Genomic DNA, 24,914 nt, shown 5'->3' with positions numbered 1-24,914 from the left:
TGCACCACCCCAGAACTTGGCATATATATGTGTGTGTGTACATATATAGAGAGATAAAACAAAAAAAAACCAAACCCATCGCCACTGAGTTGATTCTGACTCATAGCGACCACATATACACATATACATATATGGATTGACACAGTGGTTGCCACTATAGGCTCAAACATAACAATGTTTGTGAGGATGGCACAGAACAGGGCAATGGTTTATTCTATTGTACAAATGGTTGCCATGAGTCAGAACTGAACTTGACCTAACAATATAGAGAGAGAGGAGAGAGACAAAGCGACAAGGAATAAGACAGTACAGTACCGATTTTATAAGGTTTCTTATGTTTTGAGTTACAAATCCTAGTTTAAAACTACAATTAAAAATTTCATAATACAGCACACAGAATTGAATTCTATGTCTACAGTCTAGTTAGTAGTATATAGGTCTGTATCCTCCACTACATTTTATGCCTTTCAAGGGAAAGAATCACGTCGTATTTATCCGTGCATATGGAAGGTGCCTGGGATTTGTAAATTGTAGGTATTCAGCACCTGTCTTTTGAAAAAACAAAAATCAATATAAGCATTCACCATGGCTTTGGGAAAAAGTAAAGAAGGCTAGGGTCTGACTACTTCCAGGCTGCCCTCTAGGAGATGATTTGATAGTAAAGCAAAATGGAGAGGCTGTAATTTTACTCCGGTTACATGTGCCCCAATACTTGTCCCCATTCATGGGAACAATTGAGCAGGGCTGTGGCATGATCAATAGCCCTCCGGTGTGGGGCTCCGGGTGCTCTGGGCCTCCAGGAGTTATGGATGTTTCCTGCAAATCTGCACTGAAGGATGTACAGACGTTTTGGAGCAGATTATTGTCTTTAAACCACTAACCTCTAAGAACACACAAGAAGCAGATTAAAAAAAAATCTACATGTAGTAAAGCAACTAGAGCAGTGCTGTGGAATTTATTTGAGGAAAAAGGTGGACGATTCCTTGTTTTTATATTTCCTTTTTGTTACACTGGTCAGGGAAACAAATTCTGACCCACAATTCTGAATTCAATCAACTCTGGGGATTGGAGTTAAATACTTCTAAAAACACACCTCTCTCTTTCCCCTGGGGGCACTTGTTAAACAGTATATGTAGAGTAGAACTGCTCCAAAGGGTTTTCAAGGCTGCAACTTTTTAGAAGCAGACTGCTAGGCCTATCTTCTGAGGTGCCTCTTGATGGGTTCAAACCACCAACCGTTTGGCTAGCAGTCAAGTGCTTAACCGTTTGCACATTATATATGTGTTCACATTTTCGTGTCATTGCCTCGTTGGTCAAAGTGTGTATCTAAAACACGAAGCTGGCATGCAGCCTTGCTGTCATGGAGAAGCAATATCCTTTCTACATTGTCCCCGGCATATGTATAGACAGCAAGACCTATAAACACCAACACGTGAATTTCCGATGCACGGCTCATTTAAGCATCCGAGGTAGAATAACGCGCAGGTGCCAGCCCTCCATATCTCAAAGCCTGAAGATTAACCTAATATACAATATGGTGACCTAACAGTTCTTCATTTGAAAGAAATCTGAAAAATAATCTGTGATACAGCCTAAGTGTGAGAAGAACCCAGCGGGATTTCCACCTCTTCATTTCTTAATGAGTTTTTTGATAATGAGAGGTGACTTTGCCAGTCACTCTGGGCTCTATTATGGCTAATTTGACTCCACTTCACCTTCCTTGTTAATTATTAACACTAGCCTTTTTATCCTCATGAGACCATATTCCAATTTTTTCCTTTTTCGATTTTTATGAGCCCATCTTTATGAAGGTGAAAGTCTTGGAGAACAGGTTTTCACTTAGCATAGAGCGCGGACATTTATTATTCGTTTAGGCACAGGCGCTGTGACATTGATTATATAAGCACGGGTGTTCTTCAGGATGGCTTTAATGTGCTAGCAATGTGAAAAGGCTGTTAATTAAAGAAGAAGCACCATGGTATTTTTCCCTTGGGACTCCGTTCCCAGTAGAATGGTCATTTGCCACTTGCTAGCATATCCACAGATTAAAAGGTGACTAGCTCCAAGGGTTTGCCTTTCAGTAGTGCTGAAAGAAATGATTTGTGCCATTTGCAGATGGCTTTCATTTGTCAGAAGCGGTCACTTGCCATATCTATTATCAACAGGACAATTGTGGCAAATAGCCTGCAAGGGTAGAACCTATTTGTACTAGCTTTACAGTCTTTCAGTATCATTTAACTAGCATGCTAATTGCTTCATTATGAAAACATTTATTTTCCCTCAATTTTAATACATCCCCTTTTCAAAACTGTTTCCTTAGCTACCATTTAAAGTGACTGCCCATCTAATTATCTCTTTAGTTGGGGGGAGTGAGTGAGGGTGGATGGAGACAGAGCTGGCAAGCAGGTGGGGGCGCCACGGCAGTCTTTTTTTTGGACAGAAATCAAGGAGCTTGAGTTTGTTTTCATCATCAGTCTTGCTCTGGTAATCAGTGGGTGAGTCTGTGAGGGGCGGGAGACTGGGGACAATTGCTAAAATTGTGGTGCAGCTGGTACACTTCCCATGAGGAAAACCACATTCATCTCCAAGGGTTCTCAGAGCTGACTTTCCCTAATCACGGCTAACTGTAAGTAAAGGCACATATCCCAGACTGCTTTTTTTCCCCCTTAAAGTAGAAATGAAATTTTCTGTCTTGAATTCCTTTCCTAACTAATTAGTTCAGTCCCTGGAACTGCTGTCATGGACGTTTTGTAACATATATGTTTTAAGACAGGATCGCGCAGTGTTTTGTTCTGTTGTACACAGGGTCACTATGAGTTGGAACTGACCCGACCCGGCAGCACCTAATGACAAACAACGTTAAGACAATATATGCCTTTATTTGGTCTTTTCTGTACTTGTTAACCAACTCCCTTCCTCTGCCCCCACAACTCAGAGCCCTTGTTTTTTCTGATCTTAAATTAAAAGTTCAGGGACTCTCATGTCTGTCTTAAAAACACCATATTATTTTATAGAAGGCTTTCAGGATCTGCTTTGGTTCTTGTGGAACCAGACTGAACTGGAGGCCAACCAACCAGGTTCCAATTCTTCTCCATCACAAATTCCCTGTTGGCAAGCCCGGCCCAGACTCCTCACCCCTCAGGGATTTGGTTTCCTCAGCTGGAAAATGAAGAGATTTGTCTAAGATCCCTTCCACGCTCCAGAAGATAAACACCTATTTTAAAAATCAAAGCATAAAGGTTTTCATACTTGATAAAAGAGAGATGGCAAACTGGTAGTGGGAATATCTGACTTATTCGTCAAAAAAGAAAAAATTCAGCTATAAAGTTTTTAAGCCACAAATGTTCTACAAATTCTAACAAACATCTCTGTTTGAGATGTTTTAGTAACTTTAAATTTTAGAAGAGCAAATATTAATATATAACATTTTGTCAATTACTGACAACTATTTAGAGGTTTTTTTTTTTAGAGTCTGTATATAATTAGCAGTATACCACGTAAGTACTATTATTCAGCAAATTATCTCCCTTCCCAAGACTGGACATTTTCAGAGCTTCCTGTTCCTATTACCCCTGGCTGTTAAAGTTGTAATTAATTGGAATTTGGACTATAACTATAATTGGGTCAACACATCAAAAAGTGCTGTGCCATGGCAGTGATATAAAGATGTTTCTTTGAAGGGGAGGCTAAAATAATAGAAGTTCTATGTTCTTCCATAAGCTTTCCAGAATGATACTTCGGGAGCAACTATGACATTTAACATTTGAATTGAATTCACCAAATTACCATCTGAGTATTTGGGGAATTTAACAAAACAAGCACATAATCATTAACGATATTCTTCATTATCATCAAGGGTGACATTAATAGCTAGAAGAATTATGTTTTATCAACTACTGAGGTATTACACAACGGCCTTGGCTTTGGACAGTAACTTGTGAGTTTGGGATGACAGTCTCTGCATTCTACTTCAATTCCCCAGACTACACTGTACTCCCAATACCAAAAGGAAATTATGGCACTGGGGAAATTTTCTACTTATCTCACTACACAAGAAGCTGTTTTTCTCCAAAATAATTGATGTTTTCTAAAATCTGTTAATCACTGCAAAATCAACACCCAAATCTGGACTTACTCCTCAAATTGACAATGATCAAAAGAGATCAGTAATATACGCTCTGTTTTGACTGAGTACTGCACTGAATACAACCAAATAGCACAAAACAATACTTAATGCATTTACAACAATTCTTTATGCAATATTATAGAAATGGTATGAAACAGGAGAAAAATATAAAACACTTTTGAATAAAATATTTGCAAGTATCATCGAAAATTAAATATCTGCTGTTTTCATTTCAGTGTTCTTTTGATATAATCCACACATTTACACTTGCAGTGCAAGAACTCTTCATAAAAATAAATAAACTCCAATAAATTCATTGTAGTAGACAGTCTGGGAAAAAGATTTTGGCTATGACATCCGACAAAGTTCTAATCTCTAAAATCTACAGTGAAATCCAACACCTCTATAACAAAAAGACAAATAATCCAATTTAAAAATGGGCAAAGGATATGAACAGATAACTTCATCAAAGAAGACATTCAGGGCGCTAATAGACACATGAGGAAATGATTGCAATCACTAGCCATTAAAACCAAAACCCACTGCCATCGAGTCGATTCCAACTCACAGTGACCCTACAGGATAGAGAAGAACTGCCCCATAGAGTTTCCAAGGGGTGCCTGGTGAATTTGATCTGCCGACCTTTTAGTTAGCAGTCATAGCTCTTAACTACTATGCCACCAGAGTGTCCCAGTAGCCACTAGAGAAATGCAAATCAAAACTACAATAAGATACCACCTTACCCTGATATTACTGATACAAATAAAAAATGTTGGAGAGGCTGCAGGGAGATTGGAACTCTTATGCACTGCTGGTGGGAATGCAAAATGGTACAACCATTTTGGAAAATGATATGGGACTTCCTTAAAAAGCTAGAAATAGAAATACCATATGATCCAGCAATCTCACTCCTAGCAATATGTCCTAGAGAAATAAGAGCTGTCACAGGAATAAACATATGCACACCCATGTTCATTACAGCATTATTCACAATAGCAAAAAGATGGAAACAACCTAAGTGCCCACCAACAGACGAATGGATGAACAAACTATGGTACATACGCACAATGGAATACTATACAACAATAAGGAACAATGATGAATCTTCGAAACATCTCACAACATAGATGAATCTGGAGGGCATTATGATGAGGAAAATAAGTCAATCACAAAAGGATAAATACTGTATTAGACCACTATTATAAAAACTAATGAAAAGGTTTATGCACAAAAAGAAGCAATCTTTGATGGTTAGAAGGGAGGGAAAGGGTAGGGTGGGAAAAATACTAACTAGACAATAGATAAGTGGTAACTTTGGTGAAGGGTAAGACAGTACATAATACTGGGGAAGTCAGCACAACTTGACAAAGGCAAAGTATAGAAGCTTCATAGACACACCCAAACTTCTTCAGGGACTGAATTACTGGGCCGAGGGCTGGGGACCATGGTCTTGGGGGACATCTAGCTCAACTGGAATAACAGTTTATAAAGAAAATGTTCTACATCCTACTTTGGTGAGTAGCATCTGGGATCTTAAAAGCTTGTGAATGGTCATCTAAGATACTCCACTGGTCCCACCCCATCTGGAGCAATGGAGAACGAAGAAAACCAAAGACACAAGGGAAAGATTAGTTCAAAGGATTAATAAACCCTTTTTTTTTTTTTTTTTACCACAGCCACTACCAGACTGAGTTCAGCACTACTAAATGGTGCCCAGCTACCACCATTGACTTCTTTGACAGGGATTGCAACAGAGCTGGATAAAAATGCAGAACACAATTCAAATTCATTAAAAAAGACCAGACTTACTGGTCTGACAGAGACTGGAGAAGTCCCAGAGTATGGCCCCGGGCACCCTTTTAACTGAGTAATGAAGCCACTCCTTAGGTTCACCCTTCAGCCAGATAAGACAGGCTCATAAAACAGGCAATAATACATGTAGCTGGACCCTGTATGAGACTAAATCGGCACAACAGCCCAGGGGCAAGGATGAGAAGGTAGGAGGGGAAAGGAAAGCTGGATGAACGGAAATGGGGAACACGAGGTGGAGAAGGGGAGAATGTTGACACGTCTTGGGATTGGCAACCAGTGTCACAAAACAATGTGTATTAATTGTTTAATGAGAGACAAATTTGCTTTGTAAACCTCCATCTAAAGCACACACACAAAAAAATTTAATTGTAGTAGAGGTTCCAAGAAAATTTCTATGAAATCTACAAAACGTTTTTTCTCTGTAAAATAATCTCTAGTATGCTGAGTAAGTTAAATGATTCACCATCTTTACTAACTGCTTGACTATGAACATTAACAAATGCCTCATCTTGGAATAAACTCCCAAATAAATCTAAATATGGCCAATTCTTGTGTATTCATGCAAATAGAGAAAGCAGTGTTAGAAATAACCCTATACTTGTTTATTTCTAATTCGGGAACTTAATACATAATGCATTCATTTATTTCTGGCAGCATATTTATTGTTACACATTTGTCTTAAGATAATATTAAATCTGACTTGTGATTTCTTAGCTTGAAAGTGAATGACGAAAGGAGACTGGGAAAGGAAGAGGTTTAAATAGTTTGCTAGCTGGCAGTGAGAAAACAAATTGGAACTCAAAAGCTGGCTGAAGCGACTTTGCAGAATGAATGATTCATGTGTAGATACTGAATGCAGGTTTACCAACTTCTGAGATCACATGTTGCGGCTGACTCATTTTGGGAATGAAATGAAATTGGTGGAAGAATGAATAAGATGTTTGAAGTAATCAAGACTGAAGTTTTAACAGATGAATAGTATTGATGCTATTTATTTAGCATCTATTACATAGGAGGAGCTCTGGTGGTACAGTGGTTAAGAGCTCAGCTGATAACCAAAACGTCAGCAGTTCAAATTCAGCAGCTGCTCCTTGGAAACCCTATGGGGCCGTTCTACTCTGTCCAACAAGGTCTCTATGAATAAGAATTGACTTGACAACAACTGGTTTTATATGGGAGGTGTTATTATTTAATCTTCACTACCAAAGACACTATTTTGTTGTGTGCCATTGAGTCCATTCTGACTCACAGGAAGCTATTAAAAAAAAAGTTGCCATCGAGTCGATTCTGACTCATAGTGACCCTACAGGACAAAGTGAAACTGTGCCACAGGGTTTCCAAGGAGCAGTTGATGGATTCGAACTACCGATCTGTTGGTTAGCAGCCAAGTTTTTTTTTAATTTTTATTTTTTATTAACTTTCATTAAGCTTCAAGTGAACGTTTACAAATCAAGTCAGACTGTCACATATAAGTTTATATACACCTTACTCCGTACTCCCACTTGCTCTTCCCCTAATGAGTCAGCCCTTCCAGTCTCTCCTTTCGTGACAATTTTGCCAGCTTCCAACTCTCTCTATCCTCCCATCCCCCCTCCAGACAGGAGATGCCAACACAGTCTCAAGTGACCACTTGATATAATTAGCTCACTCTTCATCAGCATCTCTCACCTACCCACTGTCCAGTCCCTTTCATGTCTGATGAGTTGTCTTCGGGGATGGTTCCTGTCCTGTGCCAACAGAAGGTTTGGGGACCATGACCGCCGGGATTCCTCTAGTCTCAGTCAGACCATTAAGTATGGTCTTTTTATGCGAATTTGGGGTCTGCATCCCACTGATCTCCTGCTCCCTCAGGGGTTCTCTGTTGCGCTCCCTGTCAGGGCAGTCATCGATTGTGGCCGGGCACCAACTAGTTCTTCTGGTCTCAGGATGATGTAGGTCTCCGGTTCATGTGGCCTTTTCTGTCTCTTGGGCTCTTAGTTGTCGTGTGACCTTGGTGTTCTTCATTCTCCTTTGCTCCAGGTGGGTTGAGACCAATTGATGCATCTTAGATGGCCACTTGTTAGCATTTAAGACCCCAGATGCCACATTTCAAAGTGGGATGCAGAATGTTTTCATAATAGAATTATTTTGCCAATTGACTTAGAAGTCCCCTCAAACCATGGTCCCAAAACCCCCGCCCTTGCTCCACTGACCTTTGAAGCATTCATTTTATCCCGGAAACTTCTTTGCTTTTGGTCCAGTCCAGTTGAGCCGACCTTCCATGTATTGAGTATTGTCCTTCCCTTCACCTAAAGCAGTTCTTATCTACTAATTAATCAGTAAAAAACCCTCTCCCACCCTCCCTCCCTCCTGGCCTCGTAACCACAGAAGTATGTGTCCTTCTCAGTTTATACTATTTCTCAAGATCTTATAATAGTGGTCTTATACAATATTTGTCCTTTTGCCTCTGACTCATTTCGCTCAGCATAATGCCTTCCAGGTTCCTCCATGTTATGAAATGTTTCATAGATTCGTCACTGTTCTTTATCGATGCGTAGTATTCCATTGTGTGACTATACCACAATTTATTTAACCATTCATCCATTGATGGACACCTTGGTTGCTTCCAGCTTTTTGCTACTGTAAACAGAGCTGCAATAAATATGGGTGTGCATATATCTGTTTGTATGAAGGCACTTATTTCTCTAGGGTATATTCCGAGGAGTGGGATTTCTGGGTTGTATGGTAGTTCTATTTCTAATTGTTTAAGATATCGCCAGATAGATTTCCAAAGTGCTTGTACCATTTTACATCCCCACCAGCAGTGTATAAGAGTTCCAATCTCTCCGCAGCCTCTCCAACATTTATTATTTTGTGTTTTTTGGATTAATGCCAGCATTGTGGGAGTGAGATGGAATCTCATCATGGTTTTAATTTGCATTTCTCTAATGGCTAATGATCGAGAGCATTTTCTCATGTATCTGTTACCTGCCTGAATATCTTCTTTAGTGAAATGTGTGTTCATATCCTTTGCCCACTTCTTGATTGGGTTGTTTGTCTTTTTGTGGTTAAGTTTTGACAGAATCATATAGATTTTAGAGATCAGGCGCTGGTCGGAGATGTCATAGCTGAAAATTCTTTCCCAGTCTGTAGGTGGTCTTTCTACTCTTTTGGTGAAGTCTTTAGATGAGCATAGGTGTTTGATTTTTAGGAGCTCCCAGTTATCTGGTTTCTCTTTGTCATTTTTGGCAATGTTTTGTATTCTGTTTATGCCTTGTATTAGGGCTCCTAAGGTTGTCCCTATTTTTTCTTCCATGATCTTTATCGTTTTAGTCTTTATGTTTAGGTCTTTGATCCACTTGGAGTTAGTTTTTGTGCTTGGTGTGAGGTATGGGTCCTGTTTCATTTTTTTGCAAATGGATATCCAGTTATGCCAGCACCATTTGTTAAAAAGACTATCTTTTCCCCAATTAACTGACTCTGAGCCTTTGTCAAATATCAGCTGCTCGTATGTGGATGGATTTATATTTGGGTTCTCAACTCTGTTCCAGTGGTCTACGTGCCTGTTGTTGTACCAATACCAGGCTCTTTTGACTACTGTGGCAGCCAAGCTTTTTAACAACTACTTCATACGGAGCTTTTTTTTTTTTAAACAAAGATAAAAGTAAAAACATGGACTTAGGTTTGAAACTGTCATCAGGTGCCAGTGATTTGGTTCTGACTCATAGCGACTCTATCCACAACAGAACGAAACACTGCCCAGTCCTGCACCATCCTCACAACTGTTGCCACACTGCAGCCCATTGTTGTAGCCACTGTGTCAGTCCATCTCGTTGAGGGTCTTCCTCTTTTTTGCTGACCCTCTACTCTACCAAACATGACGTCCTTCTCCAGGACTGATCCGTCCTGGTAATATGTCCAGAGTATGTGAGACGTAGTCTTGCCATCCTTGCTTCTAAGGAGAATTCTGGTTGTACTTCTTCCAAGGCAAATTTTTTTGTTCTTTTGGCAGTCCATAGCATATTCAACATTCTTGGCCAAAACCACAATGCAACGGCATCAATTCTTCAGCCTTCCATATTCTTTGTTCAGCTTTTGCATGCATATGATGCAATTGAAAATACCATGGCTTGGGTCAGGCACACCTTAGTCCTCAAGGTGACATCTTTGCTTTCCAACACTTTAAAGAGTTCTGCAGCTGATCTGCCCAATGAAATGTTTCTTTTTATTTCTTGACTGCTGCTTCCGTGGGTGTTGATTGTGGATCCAAGTAAAACGAAATTCTTTTTTTTTTTTTAAATTAATTTTTATTAAGCTTCAAGTGAACATTTACCATTCCAATCAGTCTGTCACATGTAGGTTTACATACATCTTACTCCCTTCTCCCACTTGCTCTCCCCCTATTGGGTCAGCCCTTTCAGTCTCTCGTTTCGTGCCAATTTTGCCATCTTCCCTCTCTCTATCTTCCCATCCCCTCTCCAGTCAAGAGTTGCCAACACACTCTCCAGTGTCCACCTGATTTAATTAGCTCACTCTTCATCAGCATCTCTCTCCCCCACACTGACCAGTCCTTTTCATGCCTGATGATTTGTCTTCGGGGATGGTTCCTGTCCTGTGCCATCAGAAGTTCTGGGGAGCATTGTTTCTGGGATTCCTCTAGTCGCAGTCATACCAGTAGGTATGGTCTTTTCATGAGAATTTGGGGTCTGTATCCCATTGGTCTCCTGCTCCCTCAGGAGTTGTCTGTTGTGCTTCCTGACAGGGCAGACATCGATTGTGGCTGGGCACCAACTAGTTCTTCTGGTCTCAGGATAATGTAGGTCTCTGGTTCATGTGGCCCTTTCTGTCTCTCGGGTTCTTAGTTGTCGTGTGACCTTGGTGTTCTTCCTTTGCCTTTGCTCCAGGTGGGTTGAGACCAATTGATGTATCTTAGATGGCCGCTTGTTGGCATTTAGGACCCCAGGCGCCACAATTCAAAGTGGGATGCAGAATGTTTTCATAATAGAATTATTTTGCCCATTGACTTAGAAGTCCCCCCAAACCAAGTTCCCCAGACCCCAGCCCCTGCTTCGCTGACCTTTGAAGCTTTCATTTTATCCCGGAAACCTCTTTGCTTTTAGTCCAGTCCAATTAGGCTGACCTTCCTTGTATTGAGTGTTGTCTTTCCCTTCACCCAAAGCAGTTCTTATCTACAGATTGATCAATAAAAAGCCCTCTCCCTCCCTCCCTCCCCCCTTTGTAACCACAAAAGTATGTGTTCTTCTCCGTTTTTTCTATTTCTCAAGATCTTATAATAGTGGTCTTATACAATATTTGTCCTTTTGCAACTGACTCATTTCGTTCAGCATAATGCCTTCCAGATTCCTCCATGTTATGAAATGTTTCAGAGATTCGTCACTGTTCTTTATCGATGCGTAGTATTCCATTGTGTGACTATACCACAATTTATTTACTCATTCATCCGTTGACGGACATCTTGGTTGCTTCCAGCTTTTTGCTATTGTAAACAGAGCTGCAATAAACATGGGTGTGCATATATCTGTTTGTGTGAAGGCTCTTGTATCTCTAGGGTATATTCCGAGGAGTGGGATTTCTGCGTTGTATGGTAGTTCTATTTCTAATTGTTTAAGATAACGCCAGATGGATTTCCAAAGTGGTTGTACCATTTTACATTCCCACCAGCAGTGTACGAGAGTTCCAATCTCTCCGCAGCCTCTCCAACATTTATTATTTTGTGTTTTTTGGATTAATGCCAGTCTAGTTTTTTTTTTAGTTGGTGTGAGATGGAATCTCATCATGGTTTTAATTTGCATTTCTCTAATGGCTAATGATCGAGAGCATTTTCTCATGTATCTGTTGGCTGCCTGAATATCTTCTTTAGTGAAATGTGTGTTCATATCCTTTGCCCACTTCTTGATTGGGTTGTTTGTCTTTTTGTGGTTGAGTTTTGACAGAATCATGTAGATTTTAGAGATCAGGCGCTGGTCTGAGATGTCATAGCTGAAAATTCTTTCCCAGTCTGTAGGTGGTCTTTTTACTCTTTTGGTGAAGTCTTTAGATGAGCATAGGTGTTTGATTTTTAGGAGCTCCCAGTTATCTGGTTTCTCTTCATCATTTTTGGTAATGTTTTGTATTCTGTTTATGCCCTGTATTAGGGCTCCTAGGGTTGATCCTATTTTTTCTTCCATGATCTTTATCGTTTTAGTCTTTATGTTTAGGTCTTTGATCCACTTGGAGTTAGTTTTTGTGCATGGTGTGAGGTATGGGTCCTGTTTCATTCTTTTGCAAATGGATATCCAGTTATGCCAGCACCATTTGTTAAAAAGACTATCATTTCCCCAATTGACTGACACTGGTCCTTTGTCAAATATCAGCTGCTCATACGTGGATGGATTTATATCTGGGTTCTCAATTCTGTTCCATTGGTCTATGTGCCTGTTGTTGTACCAGTACCAGGCTGTTTTGACTACTGTAGCTGTATCATAGGTTCTGAAATCAGGTAGAGTGAGGCCTCCCACTTTCTTCTTCTTTTTCAGTAATGCTTTGCTTATCCGGGGGTCCTTTCCCTTCCATATGAAATTAGTGATTTGTTTCTCTATCCCCTTAAAATATGACATTGGTATTTGGATTGGAAGTGCGTTATATGTATAGATGGCTTTTGGTAGAATAGACATTTTTACTATGTTAAGTCTTCCTATCCATGAGCAGGGTATGTTTTTCCACTTAAGTATGTCCTTTTGAATTTCTTGTAGCAGAGTTTTATAGTTTTCTTTGTATAGGTCTTTTACATCCTTGGTAAGATTTATTCCTAAGTATTTTATCTTCTTGGGGGCTACTGTGAATGGTATTGATTTGGTTATTTCCTCTTCGGTGTTCTTTTTGTTGATGTAGAGGAATCCAAGTGAGTTTTGTATGTTTATTTTATATCCTGAGACTCTTCCAAAGTCTTCTATTAGTTTCAGTAGTTTTCTGGAGGATTCCTTAGGGTTTTCCATGTATACGATCATGTCATCTGCAAATAGTGATAGCTTTACTTCCTCCTTGCCAATCTGGATGCCCTTTATTTCTTTGTCTAGCCTAATTGCCCTGGCTAGGACTTCAAGTACGATGTTGAATAAGAGCGGTGATAAAGGGCATCCTTGTCTGGTTCCCGTTCTCAAGGGAAATGCTTTCAGGTTCTCTCCATTTAGAGTGATATTGGCTGTTGGCTTTGCATAGATGCCCTTTATTATGTTGAGGAATTTTCCTTCAATTCCTATTTTGGTAAGAGTTTTTTATCATAAATGGGTGTTGAACTTTGTCAAATGCCTTTTCTGCATCTATTGATAAGATCATGTGGTTTTTATCTTTTGTTTTATTTATGTGATGGATTACATTAATGGTTTTTCTGATATTAAACCAGCCTTGCATACCTGGTATAAATCCGACTTGATCAGGGTGAATTATTTTTTTGATGTGTTGTTGGATTCTATTGGCTAGAATTTTGTTGAGGATTTTTGCATCTATGTTCATGAGGGATATAGGTCTAAAATTTTCTTTTTTTGTAATGTCTTTACCTGGTTTTGGTATCAGGGAGATGGTAGCTTCATAGAATGAGTTGGGTAGTATTCCGTCTTTTTCTATGCTTTGAAATACCTTCAGTAGTAGTGGTGTTAGGTCTTCTCTGAAGGTTTGGTAGAACTCTGCAGTGAAGCCGTCTGGGCCAGGACTTTTTTTTGTTGGAAGTTTTTTGATTACCGTTTCAATCTCTTTTTTTGTTATGGGTCTATTTAGTTGTTCTACTTCTGAATGTGTTAGTTTAGGTAGGTAGTATTGTTCCAAGAATTTATCCATTTCTTCTAGGTTTTCAAATTTGTTAGAGTACAATTTTTCGTAGTAATCTGAAATGATTCTTTTAATTTCATTTGGTTCTGTTGTGATGTGATCCTTCTCGTTTCTTATTCGGGTTATTTGTTTCCTTTCCTGTATTTCTTTAGTCAGTCTAGCCAATGGTTTATCAATTTTGTTAATTTTTTCAAAGAACCAGCTTTTGGCTTTGTTAATTCTTTCAATTGTTTTTCTGTTCTGTAATTCATTTAGTTCAGCTCTAATTTTTATTATTTCTTTTCTTCTGGTGCCTGATGGGTTCTTTTGTTGCTCACTTTCTATTTGTTCAAGTTGTCGGGACAGTTCTCTGATTTTGGCTCTTTCTTCTTTTTGTATGTGTGCATTTATCGATATAAATTAGCCTCTGAGCACTGCTTTTGCTGTGTCCCAGAGGTTTTGATGGGAAGTATTTTCATTCTCGTTGCTTTCTAAGGATTTCCTTATTCCCTCCTTGATGTCTTCTATAACCCAGTCTTTTTTCAGGAGGGTATTGTTCATTTTCCAAGTATTTGATTTCTTTTCCCTAGTTTTTCTGTTATTGATTTCTAGCTTCATTGCCTTGTGGTCTGAGAAGATGCTTTGTAATATTTCGATGTTTTGGATTTTGCAAAGATTTGTTTTATGACCTAATATGTGGTCTATTGTAGAGAATGTTCCATGTGCACTAGAAAAAAAAGTATATTTTGCAGCAGTTGCGTGGAGAGTTCTGTATAAGTCAATGAGGTCAAGTTGGTTGATTGTTGTAAGTAGGTCTTCTGTGTCTCTATTGAGCTTCTTACTGGATGTCCTGTCCTTCTCCGAAAGTGGTGTGTTGAAGTCTCCTACTATAAATGTGGAGGTGTCTATCTCACTTTTCAATTCTGTTAAAATTTGATTTATGTATCTTGCAGCCCTGTCATTGGGTACATAAATATTTAATATGGTTATGTCTTCCTGATCAATTGTCCCTTTTATCATTATATAGTGTCCTTCTTTATCCTTTGTGGCGGATTTAAGTCTAAAGTCTATTTTGTCAGAAATTAATATTGCTACTCCTCTTCTTTTTTGCTTATTGTTTGCTTGATATATTTTTTTCCATCCTTTGAGTTTTAGTTTGTTTGTGTCTCTAAGTCTAAGGTGTGTCTCTTGTAGGCACCATATAGATGGATCGTGTTTCTTTATCCAGTCCGTGACTCTCTGTCTCTTTATTGGTGCATTTAGTCCATTTACATTCAGCGTAATTATAGATAAATAAGTTTTTAGTGCTGTCATTTTGCTGCCTTTTCATGTGTGTTGTTGGTCATTTCATTTTTCCACATGCTTTTTTGTGGTGAGACGTTTTTCTTAGTAGCTCGTGAGATCCTCATCTTCATAAGGTTTAACTTTATGTTTGTTGAGTCGTTACGTTTTTCTTGGCTTTTTTCTTGAGTTATGGAATTGATATTCCTTTTTGTGGTTACCTTATTATTTACCCCTATTTTTCTAAGTTAAAACTAACTTGTATCCTTCTATATCGCCTTGTATCACTCTTCATCTGGCAGTTCAATGCCTCCTATATTTAGTCCCTCTTTTTGATTATTGTGATCGTTTATCTATTGATTTCCATGATTTCCTGTTATGTGTATTATTTTGTTTATTTATTTACTTTTTAGAATTAGTCTTAATTTGTTTGTTTTTGTGCTTTCCCTATTTGAGTTGCGTTGATATCAGGGCGTTCTGTTTTGTGACCTTGTATTGTGCTGGTACCTGATATTATTGGTCATCCGGCCAAACAATCTCCTTTAGCATTTCTTGCAGTCCTGGTTTAGTTTTTGCAAATTCTCTAAATTTGTGTTTATCTGTAAATATCTTAATTTCTCCTTCGTATTTCAGAGAGAGTTTTGCTGGATATATGATCCTTGGTTGGCAGTTTTTCTCCTTCAGTGCTCTGTATACGTCGTCCCATTCCCTTCTTGCCTGCATGGTTTCTGCTGAGTAGTCTGAACTTATTTTATTGATTCTCCCTTGAAGGAAACCTTTCTTTTCTCCCTGGCTGGTTTTAAAATTTTCTGTTTGTCTTTGGTTTTGGCAAGTTTGATGATAATATGTCTTGGTGTTTTTCTTTTTGGATCAATCTTAAATGGGGTTCGATGAGCATCTTGTATAGATATCCTTTCGTCTTTCATGATGTCAGGGAAGTTTTGTGTCAGGAGTTCTTCAACTATTTTCTCTGTGTTTTCTGTCCCCCTCCCTGTTCTGGGACTCCAATCACTCGCAAGTTATCCTTCTTGATAGAGTCCCACATGATTCTTAGGGTTTCTTCATTTTTTTAAATTCTTTTATCTGATTTTTTTTCAGCTATGCTGGTGTTGATTCCCTGGTCCTCCAGAAGTCCCAGTCTACATTCTAATTGCTCGAGTCTGCTCCTCTGACTTTCTATTGCATTGTCAAATTCTGTAATTTTATTGTTAATCTTTTGGATTTCTACATGCTGTCTCTCTATGGATTCTTGCAACTTATTAACTTTTCCACTATGTCCTTGAATAACCTTTTTGAGTTCTTCAACAGTTTTATCAGTGTGTTCCTTGGCTTTTTCTGCATTTATCCTAATTTCATTTGTGATATCTTTAAGCATTCTGTAAAGTAGTTTTTTATATTCTGTATCTGATAACTCCAGGATTGTATCTTCATTTGGGGAAGATTTTGATTCTTTTGTTTGGGGGGCTGGAGAAGCTGTCATGGTCTGTTTCTTTATGTGGTTTGATATGGACTGCTGTCTCCGAGCCATCACTGGGAAACTAGATTTTCCAGGTATTCAGCTAAAAAAAATGCAGTCAAATCCCTATCTGAATTCTCCCTCTGGCTCCAGGTATTCGGATGTTAATGGAGCCACCTGGGGAGGGTGGGGGAGGGATCAGAGAGCTAGGAGTGTAGCACCACAGAATATAGAGCTGATCACCACGTTCACGCTCCGCCCGCATCCGCCAAAATCCGGGCGGGACGGCTCCCCGGATGGGACGCTACTCTCCCCACTCCGAGACCCATCACTTCCTCCCGGGGACTTCTCCCTCCGGTGTGCGGCACCGCTCGCGAGAACTGGGTGGGCGTCACCCGTACGACCAGGTGGGCCCGCCCCCTGGGTCAATTCAGGGGAATATAATTGGACCCCGCGCTCACGCCCCACCCGCTTTCGCCAAAATCCCAGCGGGATGGCTCCCCGTCTGGGACACTGCTCTCCCCGCTCCAAGACCAGTCACTTCCTCCCGGGGACTTCTCCTTTCGGTGCGCCGCGCCACACGCGCGAACTGGGTGGGCGTCCCCCCGCACGAACATGTGGGCCCCGCCCCGGGGTCGCTTTAGGGAAATATAGCTAACCCCCCCCCCGGCTCGCGCCCCGCCCGCTTCCCGCCAAACTCCCGGCAGGATGGCTCCTCGGCTGGGACACTGCTCTCCCCGCTCCAAGAGCGGTCACTGCCTCCTGGGTGCTTTTCCCTCCGGCTGCGCTGCGACGCCACCAGCGCCCACCAGCTAGACTCTCTCCCAGGATGGGTTCGGGGGGGTAGGGCTGGGCCCCTTGTCTGTGCCGTCTGCCCCCCCGGGCTCTGCCTCAGATCGGGCTCCGAAGGTCACCTGCCTGGTACGCTGGCTCCTAGTTCTGAAAATGGTCGCTGTCTGCCTGTATTTGTTCGTTTTCCGTCTCTAAGTCTGTGCTTGTTGTTCAGAGTTCATAGATTGTTATGTATGTGATTGATTCACTTGTTTTTCCGAGTCTTTGTTGCAAGAGGAATCCGCGGTAGCGTCCACCTAGTCCGCCATCTTGGCCCCGCCTCTAAAAACGAAATTCTTGACAACCTCAATCTTTTCTCCATTTATCATGATGTTGATTATCGGCCCAGTTGTGAAGACTTTCGTTTTCTTTATATTGAGGTGTAATTCATGCCGAAGGCTGTGGTCTTTGATCTTCATCAGTGTTTCAAAACCTCTTCACTTTCAGCAAGCAAGGTTCTGTCATCTGCATAACTCAGGTTGTTAATAAGTCTTCCTCCAATCCTAATGCCCTGTTCTTCTTCATATAGTCCAGCTTCTCAGATTATTTGGTCCGCATACAGATGGAATAGGTACGGTGAAAGAACACAACCCTGATGCACACCTTTCCAGACTTTAAACCATGCAGTAACCCCTTGTTCTGTTCCAAAGACTGACTCTTAATACAGGTACAGATTCTTCGTGAGCACATTTAAGTGTTCCGGAAGTCTCATTCTCCACAATGTTATCCACAATTTGCTATGATTCACACAGTCGAATGCCTTAGTGTAGTCAAAAAAAAAAAAAAGAGGTAAACTTCTTTCTTGTATTCTCTGCTTTCAGTCAGTATCCATCTGACATCAGCAATGATATCCCTGGTTCCACATCTTTTTCTGAATCTGGCTTGAATTTCTGGCAGTCTCCTGTTGATATACTGTTGCAGCTGCTTTTGAATGATTGTCCGCAAAATTTTACTTGCATGTGATATGAATGATACTGCTCGATAATTTCCGCATTCAGTTGGGTCATCTTTCTTGGAATAGGCATAAATATAGATCTCTTCCAGTCAGTTGGCCAGGTAGCTGTCTTCCAAATTTCTTGGCATAGATGAGTGCACACTTCCAGTGCTGCATCTGTTTGCTGAAACATCTCAACTGGTATTCCATCAATTCCCAGAGACTTGTTTTTTGCCAATGCCTTCAGTGCAGCTTGGGCTTCTTCCTTCGGTACCATGGTTCCTGATCATATGTTACTTCCTGAAATGGTTGAACATTTACAAATTCTTTTTGGTATAGTGACTCTGTATATTCCTTCCATCTTCTTTTGATGCTTCCTGCATTATTTAATATTTTCCCCGTAGACTCCTTCAGTATTGCAACTTGAGGCTTGAATTTTTTCTTAAGTCTTTCAGCTTGAGAAATGCTGAGTATGTTCTTCCCTTTTGGTTTTCTATCTCCAGATCTTTACACATGTCATCATAATACTTTGTCTTTTTGAGCCACCCTTTGAAATCTTCTGTTCAGCTCTTCTACTTCATCATTTTCTCCTTTTGCTCTAGCTAAATGACATGCAACTGCAAGTTTAAGAGTCTCTTCTGACATCGACTTTAGTCTTTTCTTTCTCTCCTGTCTTTTTAATGACCTTTTGCTTTCTTCATGTATGATGTCCTTGATGTCACTCCACAATTCATCTAGTCTTTGGTCAATAGTGTTCAATGTGTCAAATTTATTCTTGAGATGGTCTCTAAATTCAGGTGAAATATACTCAAGGTCAAACTTTGGCTCTCGTGGACTTGTTCTAATTTTCTTCAGTTTCAACTTGAACTTACATATGAGTAATTGATGGTCTGACCCCCAGTCAGCCCCTGGCCTTTTTCTAACTGATAATATTGAGCTTTTCCATCGTCTCTTTCCACAGATATAGTTGATTTGACTCCTTTGTGTTGCATCTGGCGAGGTCCATGTCACTGTTTATGTTGTGTGAAAAAAGGTATTTGTAATGAAGGAGTCGTCAATCTTGTAAAATTCAATCATGCTATCTCTGGCATCATTTCTATCACCAAGGCCATATCTTCCAGCTACTGATCCTTCTTTGTTTTCAACTTTCGGATTCCAATTACCAGTAATTATCAGTACATCGTGATTGCTTGTTTGATCAATTTCAGACTGCAGAAGTTGGTAAAAATCTTCAGTTTCTTCATCTTTGGCCTTAGTGGTTGGTGTGTAAATTTGAATAATTAGTTTTATTAACTGGTCTTCCTTGTAGGCGTATGGATATTATCCTATCACTGACAGTGTTGTCCTTTGGGATAGATCTTGAAATTTTTTTTTTGATGATGAATGCAACACCATTCCTCTTCATGTTGTCATTCCTAGCATAGTAGACCACATGATTGTGCCATTCAAAATGACCAATGCCAGTCCATTTCAACTCACTAACGCCTAGGATACTGATCTTTATTCGTTCCATTTCATTTTTGACAATTTCCAATTTTCCTAAAATCATACTTTGTACATTCCATGTTCTGATTATTAACGGATGTTTGCAGCTGTTTGCTCTCACTTTGAGTCGTGCCATATCAGCAAATAAGGTCGCGAAAGCTTGACTTCATCCATGTCATTAAGGTCCACCCTATTTTGAGGAGGCAGCTCTTCCCCAGTCATATTAAGAGTGCCTTCCAACCTGAGGGGGCTCATCTTCTGGCACATATCAGACAGTGTTTTGCTGCTATTCATAAGGGTTTCACTTAGACCACCGGGTCCTTTTTCCTAGTCTGTCTTAGTCTCAAAGCTCTGTTGAAACCTTTCAACCATGGGAGACCCTGCTGGTATTTGAATACTGGTTGCATAGCTTCCAGCATCACAGCAACACACAAGTCCCCATAGTACGACAAACTGACAGATGTGTGGGGGTAGGTTTGAAACTAGAAGGGCATAATAGTTGCATCTTGGAAAAAGAGCCACAAAAAGATCTGCAAAAAGATTCAGAGTTTTAAAACAGCCTGCAAGTTTGACATGTATGAAGATTATGACTAAGTTTCTTGGAGATTCAGAACAGCCTGGAGCTGTAGGAACACAGGGCAGAAGGAAGGTACCTCTGCCTGGGCTCTAGGTTATTCAGGTTACATCTGAATACTGTGTTTTCTACACCTTCAGAGTGCAGTGTCACACTATACCTCCAGAGCAACCCCGAGAAATGGAGGGAGCTCTGTTCAGAGGAAGATGATAAGAGTAACAATGGATGAACACACTAACACGAGGAAGAGTTGAAAGATGTGGGACTATGGCTGGAGACGAAAATACATGATACAAGAAGGTTGCTGCATTGATAAAGGAGAAAAAGTTGCAACCAGAGGTTAGGAAGAAGCAGAGTTGAACCTGGTCAACAATGGGAAGAATTTTATAGGATAGAAAATTAGCAACCCCTTGATTACTGCCAAGTGTTGAAGCAAAGGCTATCAGTGGTTATCAAACTTGGGTCTAAAGGGAAACTTTAAAAAGAATTACCATAGGAAAGGCCTAGGAATCTGTATGTTAAGAAATGCCCCCAATAATCCTGATTAAAAGCTAGTTTTGTACTGGTTGCTAGAGCACCATCTACCGGAATAGTTGTAAAAGGCATTATTGCATTGGAAAAAATACTCTCCATAGATAAATTTTACATTCTCCTCAATTGCTAAATACTGAATGAGCAAGCATTACTATGTAACAATATTTTAGTATCATCTGTAGAAATAAAACCCCTCTGTGGCAAACAATATTACTATAATGCATATTAGTAGTAGCTTTAGCACAGCATGATTTCTAGAATAATTAAAAATTTCTAAGGTGTCTTTCAGTGATAGGAGTGTTCTCAAATACTTTAGAAATGCTAACCTTTGAAGATGTTCTGATTCAAGGATGTTGAGGCACAATAAGAAGGGTGCCTATGTTATCAGTACTCAGTGAAGGCAGGAGGGTAAGAGTAAGAGGAACTGCAGATGCCAATGGAGCAATGTGGTGGGTCACTATTCTCCCCCAGACTCTGGCCTGATAGAATTAGGGTGATTGAGCAAGTGTTCATGTTACCAGGTAGGCTGGGCTACGTGAGAGGAGACCAAAAGCTCAAGGCACATGGAGACTTTTTTTGGGCCAATGGTAAAACAGAACAAAACCCTTTGCCATCAAGTTGATCTCAACTCATAGTGACACTATAGGACACCCCTCAAGGGGTTTCCAAGGCTGTAAATCTTTATAGAAGCAGACTGTCACTTCTTTCTTCTGTGGAACGGCTGGTGGGTTTGAACTGCTGACCTTGAGGGTAGCAGCCCAGTGCTTAACCACTGGCCCACCAGGGCTCCTGGGCCAGTGGTAGGACTCTGTGAATACCATCCACAAACACAACATTCACCCTCTCCTCCCCATTTCATATAGTAAAAAAAATGCAAACGCTTACTGTCATTTCTGAGGAAATTATTAAGCAGTTGGAAAAGAGGGAAACTATCCCAGGAGTCTTGTGGTTGTGCCTCCAGTGCAGTACTCATATCCACTGTGAACAGAGCCCAAAATTTCTCCGCATGCTCAGCCAACAAATCAGGCCACCAGGCAAATGCCTGTAAAAGGACAGACACGAAGTAGAAATATAATACTTGTTAGAAACAACACAAACACTGTGCCACTGAAAACATTTTACAACATGTCTTAGTTTCATAAAAAGTACTACCAATAAAATGTAATATTTTCAACAAGTGAGAAAAAAATCTATACGTACACATTTAAATAACAAACAAATTTGGGATGGATGGATAAAATAAGAAACTCAAAATAGAACACAGATGTAAAATAACATTTATTGCTTTAATAAAATAAATACGTTTAGTCTAGAATATTTGGAAAATACATAAATCAAAACAAAAAGAAAAATTCCTTTCATATCAGCATTTAAAGATAATGACTGTGAATGCTTTGGTGTATTCATTTATTTTTATTTTTTTCTGCCATTATTTTATTTCTTTGTTAATTGGGACAGAGTATCCAATTCCTTAGTTTGTTTAGAATTCTCATTTTATTTTTTATTATTTATTTATTGTACTTTAGATGAAGGTTTACAGAACAACTAGTTTTTCATTAAACAGCTAGTACACGTATTGTTTTATGACATTGGTTAACACCCCCATGACATGCCAACACTCTCCCTTCTCAAAATTGGGTTCCCTATTACCAGCCTTCCTGTCCCCTTCTGCCTTCTAGTCCTTGTCCCTGGCCTGCTGTGCTGCTGTAATTTCATTTTGTTTTATGGGCCTGTCCAATCTTTGGCTGAAGGGTGAATCTCAGGAGTGACTTCATTATTGAGCTAAAAGGGCGTCTAGGAGCCATAATCTAAGGGTTTCTCCAGTCTGTCAGGCCAGAAAGTCTGGTCTTTCTTTTTGATTTAGAATTTTGTTCTACATTTTTCTCCAGCTCTGTTCATGACCCCCTATTGTGATCCCTGTCAGAGAAGCCAGTGGTGGTACCTGGGCACCATCTAGTTGTATTGGACTCTGTCTGGTGGAGGCTGTGGTAGATGTGGTCCATGTGGCCCTTGCACTAATCTTTCCCTTGTGTCTTTAGTTTTCTTCATTCTTCCTTGCTGCCGAAGGGCTGAGACCAGTGGAGTATCCTAGATGGCTGCTCACAGGCTTTTAAGACCTCCAGATGCTACTCACCAAAGTAGAACGTACAACATTTTCTTTATAAACTATGTTATACCAATTGACCTAGATGTTCCCCCAGACCATGGTTTCCACAGCTCTCAACGCAGCAATTTGGTCCCTCAGGGAGTTTGGATGTGTCTATAGAGCTTCCATGACCTTGACTGGCTTCCCCAGTATTGCGTACTGTCTTATCCTTCACTAAAGTTAGCACTTACTGTCTATTTAGTGTTTTTCCATTCCCACCCCTCCCTTCCCTAGTAATCATCAAAGATTGTTTCTTTTTGTGTGTAAACCTATTCATGTATTTTTACAGTCGTGGTCTCATACAATAGTTGTCCTTTTGTGATTGATTTATTTTACTCAGTATAATGCTGTCCAGATTCATCCATGTTATGAGATGCTTCAAAGATTCATCGTTGTTCTTTATTGTTACGTAATACTCTATTGTGTGTATGTACCATAGTTTGTTTATCCATTAGCCTGTTGATGTGCACCTAGGTTGTTTCCATCTTTTTGCTATTGCGAACAGTGCTGCAATGAACATGGGTGTGTATATGTCTATTTGTGCGATGACGCTTATTTCTCTAGGATATATTCCTAGGAGTGGGATTGCTGGATCATATGGTAGCTCTATTTCTAGGGAAGCACCATATTGTTTTCCAAAATAGTTGCACATTTTGCATCCCTACCAGCAGTGCATAAGAGTTGCGATCTCCCTGAAGCCTCTTCAACATTTGTTATTTTCTGTTTTTTTTTTTTTTTTTGATTCGTGCCAGTAATGCCGGGGTGAGGTGGTGTCTCATTTTGGTTTGCATTTCTCTAATGGCTAGTGATTGAGAGCATTTCCTCATGTGTCTGTTGGCTGCTTGAATGTCTTCTTTGGTGAAGTGTCTGTTCATTTCTTTTGCCCATTTTTTAATTGGATTATCTGTCTTTTCGTTGTAGAGGTGTTGGATTTTCTTATAGATTTTAGAGATTAGACCTTTGTCTGATTTGTAATAGCCAATTTTTTTTTTTTTTTCCAGTCTGTAGGTTCTGTTTTTACTCTTTTGGTGAAGTCTTTTGATGAGCATAAGTGTATAATGTTTAGAAGATCCCAGTTATCTAACTTATCTTCTGGAGTTTGCATGTTGTCGGTTGTGGTTTGTATTCTGTTAATGCAATGTATTAGGGCCTCTAGGATTGATTGCAATTTTTTTTTTTTTTTTATGAACTTCATAGTTTTTGGCTTTATATTCAGGTGTTCGATCCATTTTGAATTAGTTTTTGTATATGGTGTGAGGTATGGGTCCTGTTTCATTTTTTTGCAGATGGACTTCCAGTTTTGCCAGCAGCATTTGTTGAAAAGATCGTCTTTTCCCCATTTGATGGAGTTTGGGCCCTTGTCGAAGATCAGGTGGCCACAGGTGGATAGATTTACATCTGGGTTCTCAATTCTGTTCTATTGGTCAATGTATCTGTTGTTGTAACAGTACCAGGCAGTTTTGACTACTGTAGCTGTATAGCAGGTTCTGAGGTCAAGTATTGCAGGGAGTCCTCCTACTTTATTCTTCTTCTGCAATAATGCTTTACTTATCCGAGGCTTCTTCCCTTTCTATATAAAGTTAATAAGTTTATCCATCTCTTTCCAGAATGTTGTTGGTATTTGGATTGGTATTGCATTACATTTGTAAATTGCTTTGGGTCGAATTGTAATTTTCACAATGTTGAGTCTACCTATCCAGAAGCATGGTATGTTTTTCCATTTATTTAGATCTCTTTTGGTCTCTTACAGCAGTGTTTTATAGTTTTCTTTGTATAGGCCTTTTACATCCCTGGTTAGATTTATTCCTAAGTATTTTATTTTTTAGGGGCTATTATAAAAAAAAAATTTTTTTTATTATAAATGGTATTGTTTTTGTGATTTTATTTTCATCATTCTCTTTATTGATGTATAGGAATCCAACTGATTTTTGTATGTTTATCTTGTATCCTGCT

At 39.7% G+C, this 24,914-nt stretch overlaps 1 protein-coding gene across 2 annotated transcripts in view; it reads right to left on the bottom strand.

The window, feature by feature from the left end:
* Window positions 1–24,914, bottom strand: part of CADPS2 (calcium dependent secretion activator 2) — a 608,633-nt gene that overhangs the window by 76,851 nt on the left and 506,868 nt on the right. For both annotated transcript variants that reach the window (XM_049893894.1, XM_049893893.1), the window contains exon 18: window positions 21,701–21,857. In XM_049893894.1, the coding sequence (XP_049749851.1) occupies window positions 21,701–21,857 (157 nt within the window). The remainder of the gene's footprint in view (window positions 1–21,700; window positions 21,858–24,914) is intronic.

This window comes from Elephas maximus, chromosome 8, assembly GCF_024166365.1.
Source record: "Elephas maximus indicus isolate mEleMax1 chromosome 8, mEleMax1 primary haplotype, whole genome shotgun sequence".
NCBI classification, from domain to species: domain Eukaryota; kingdom Metazoa; phylum Chordata; class Mammalia; order Proboscidea; family Elephantidae; genus Elephas; species Elephas maximus.
This window is presented reverse-complemented; position numbering and strand designations above follow the sequence as displayed.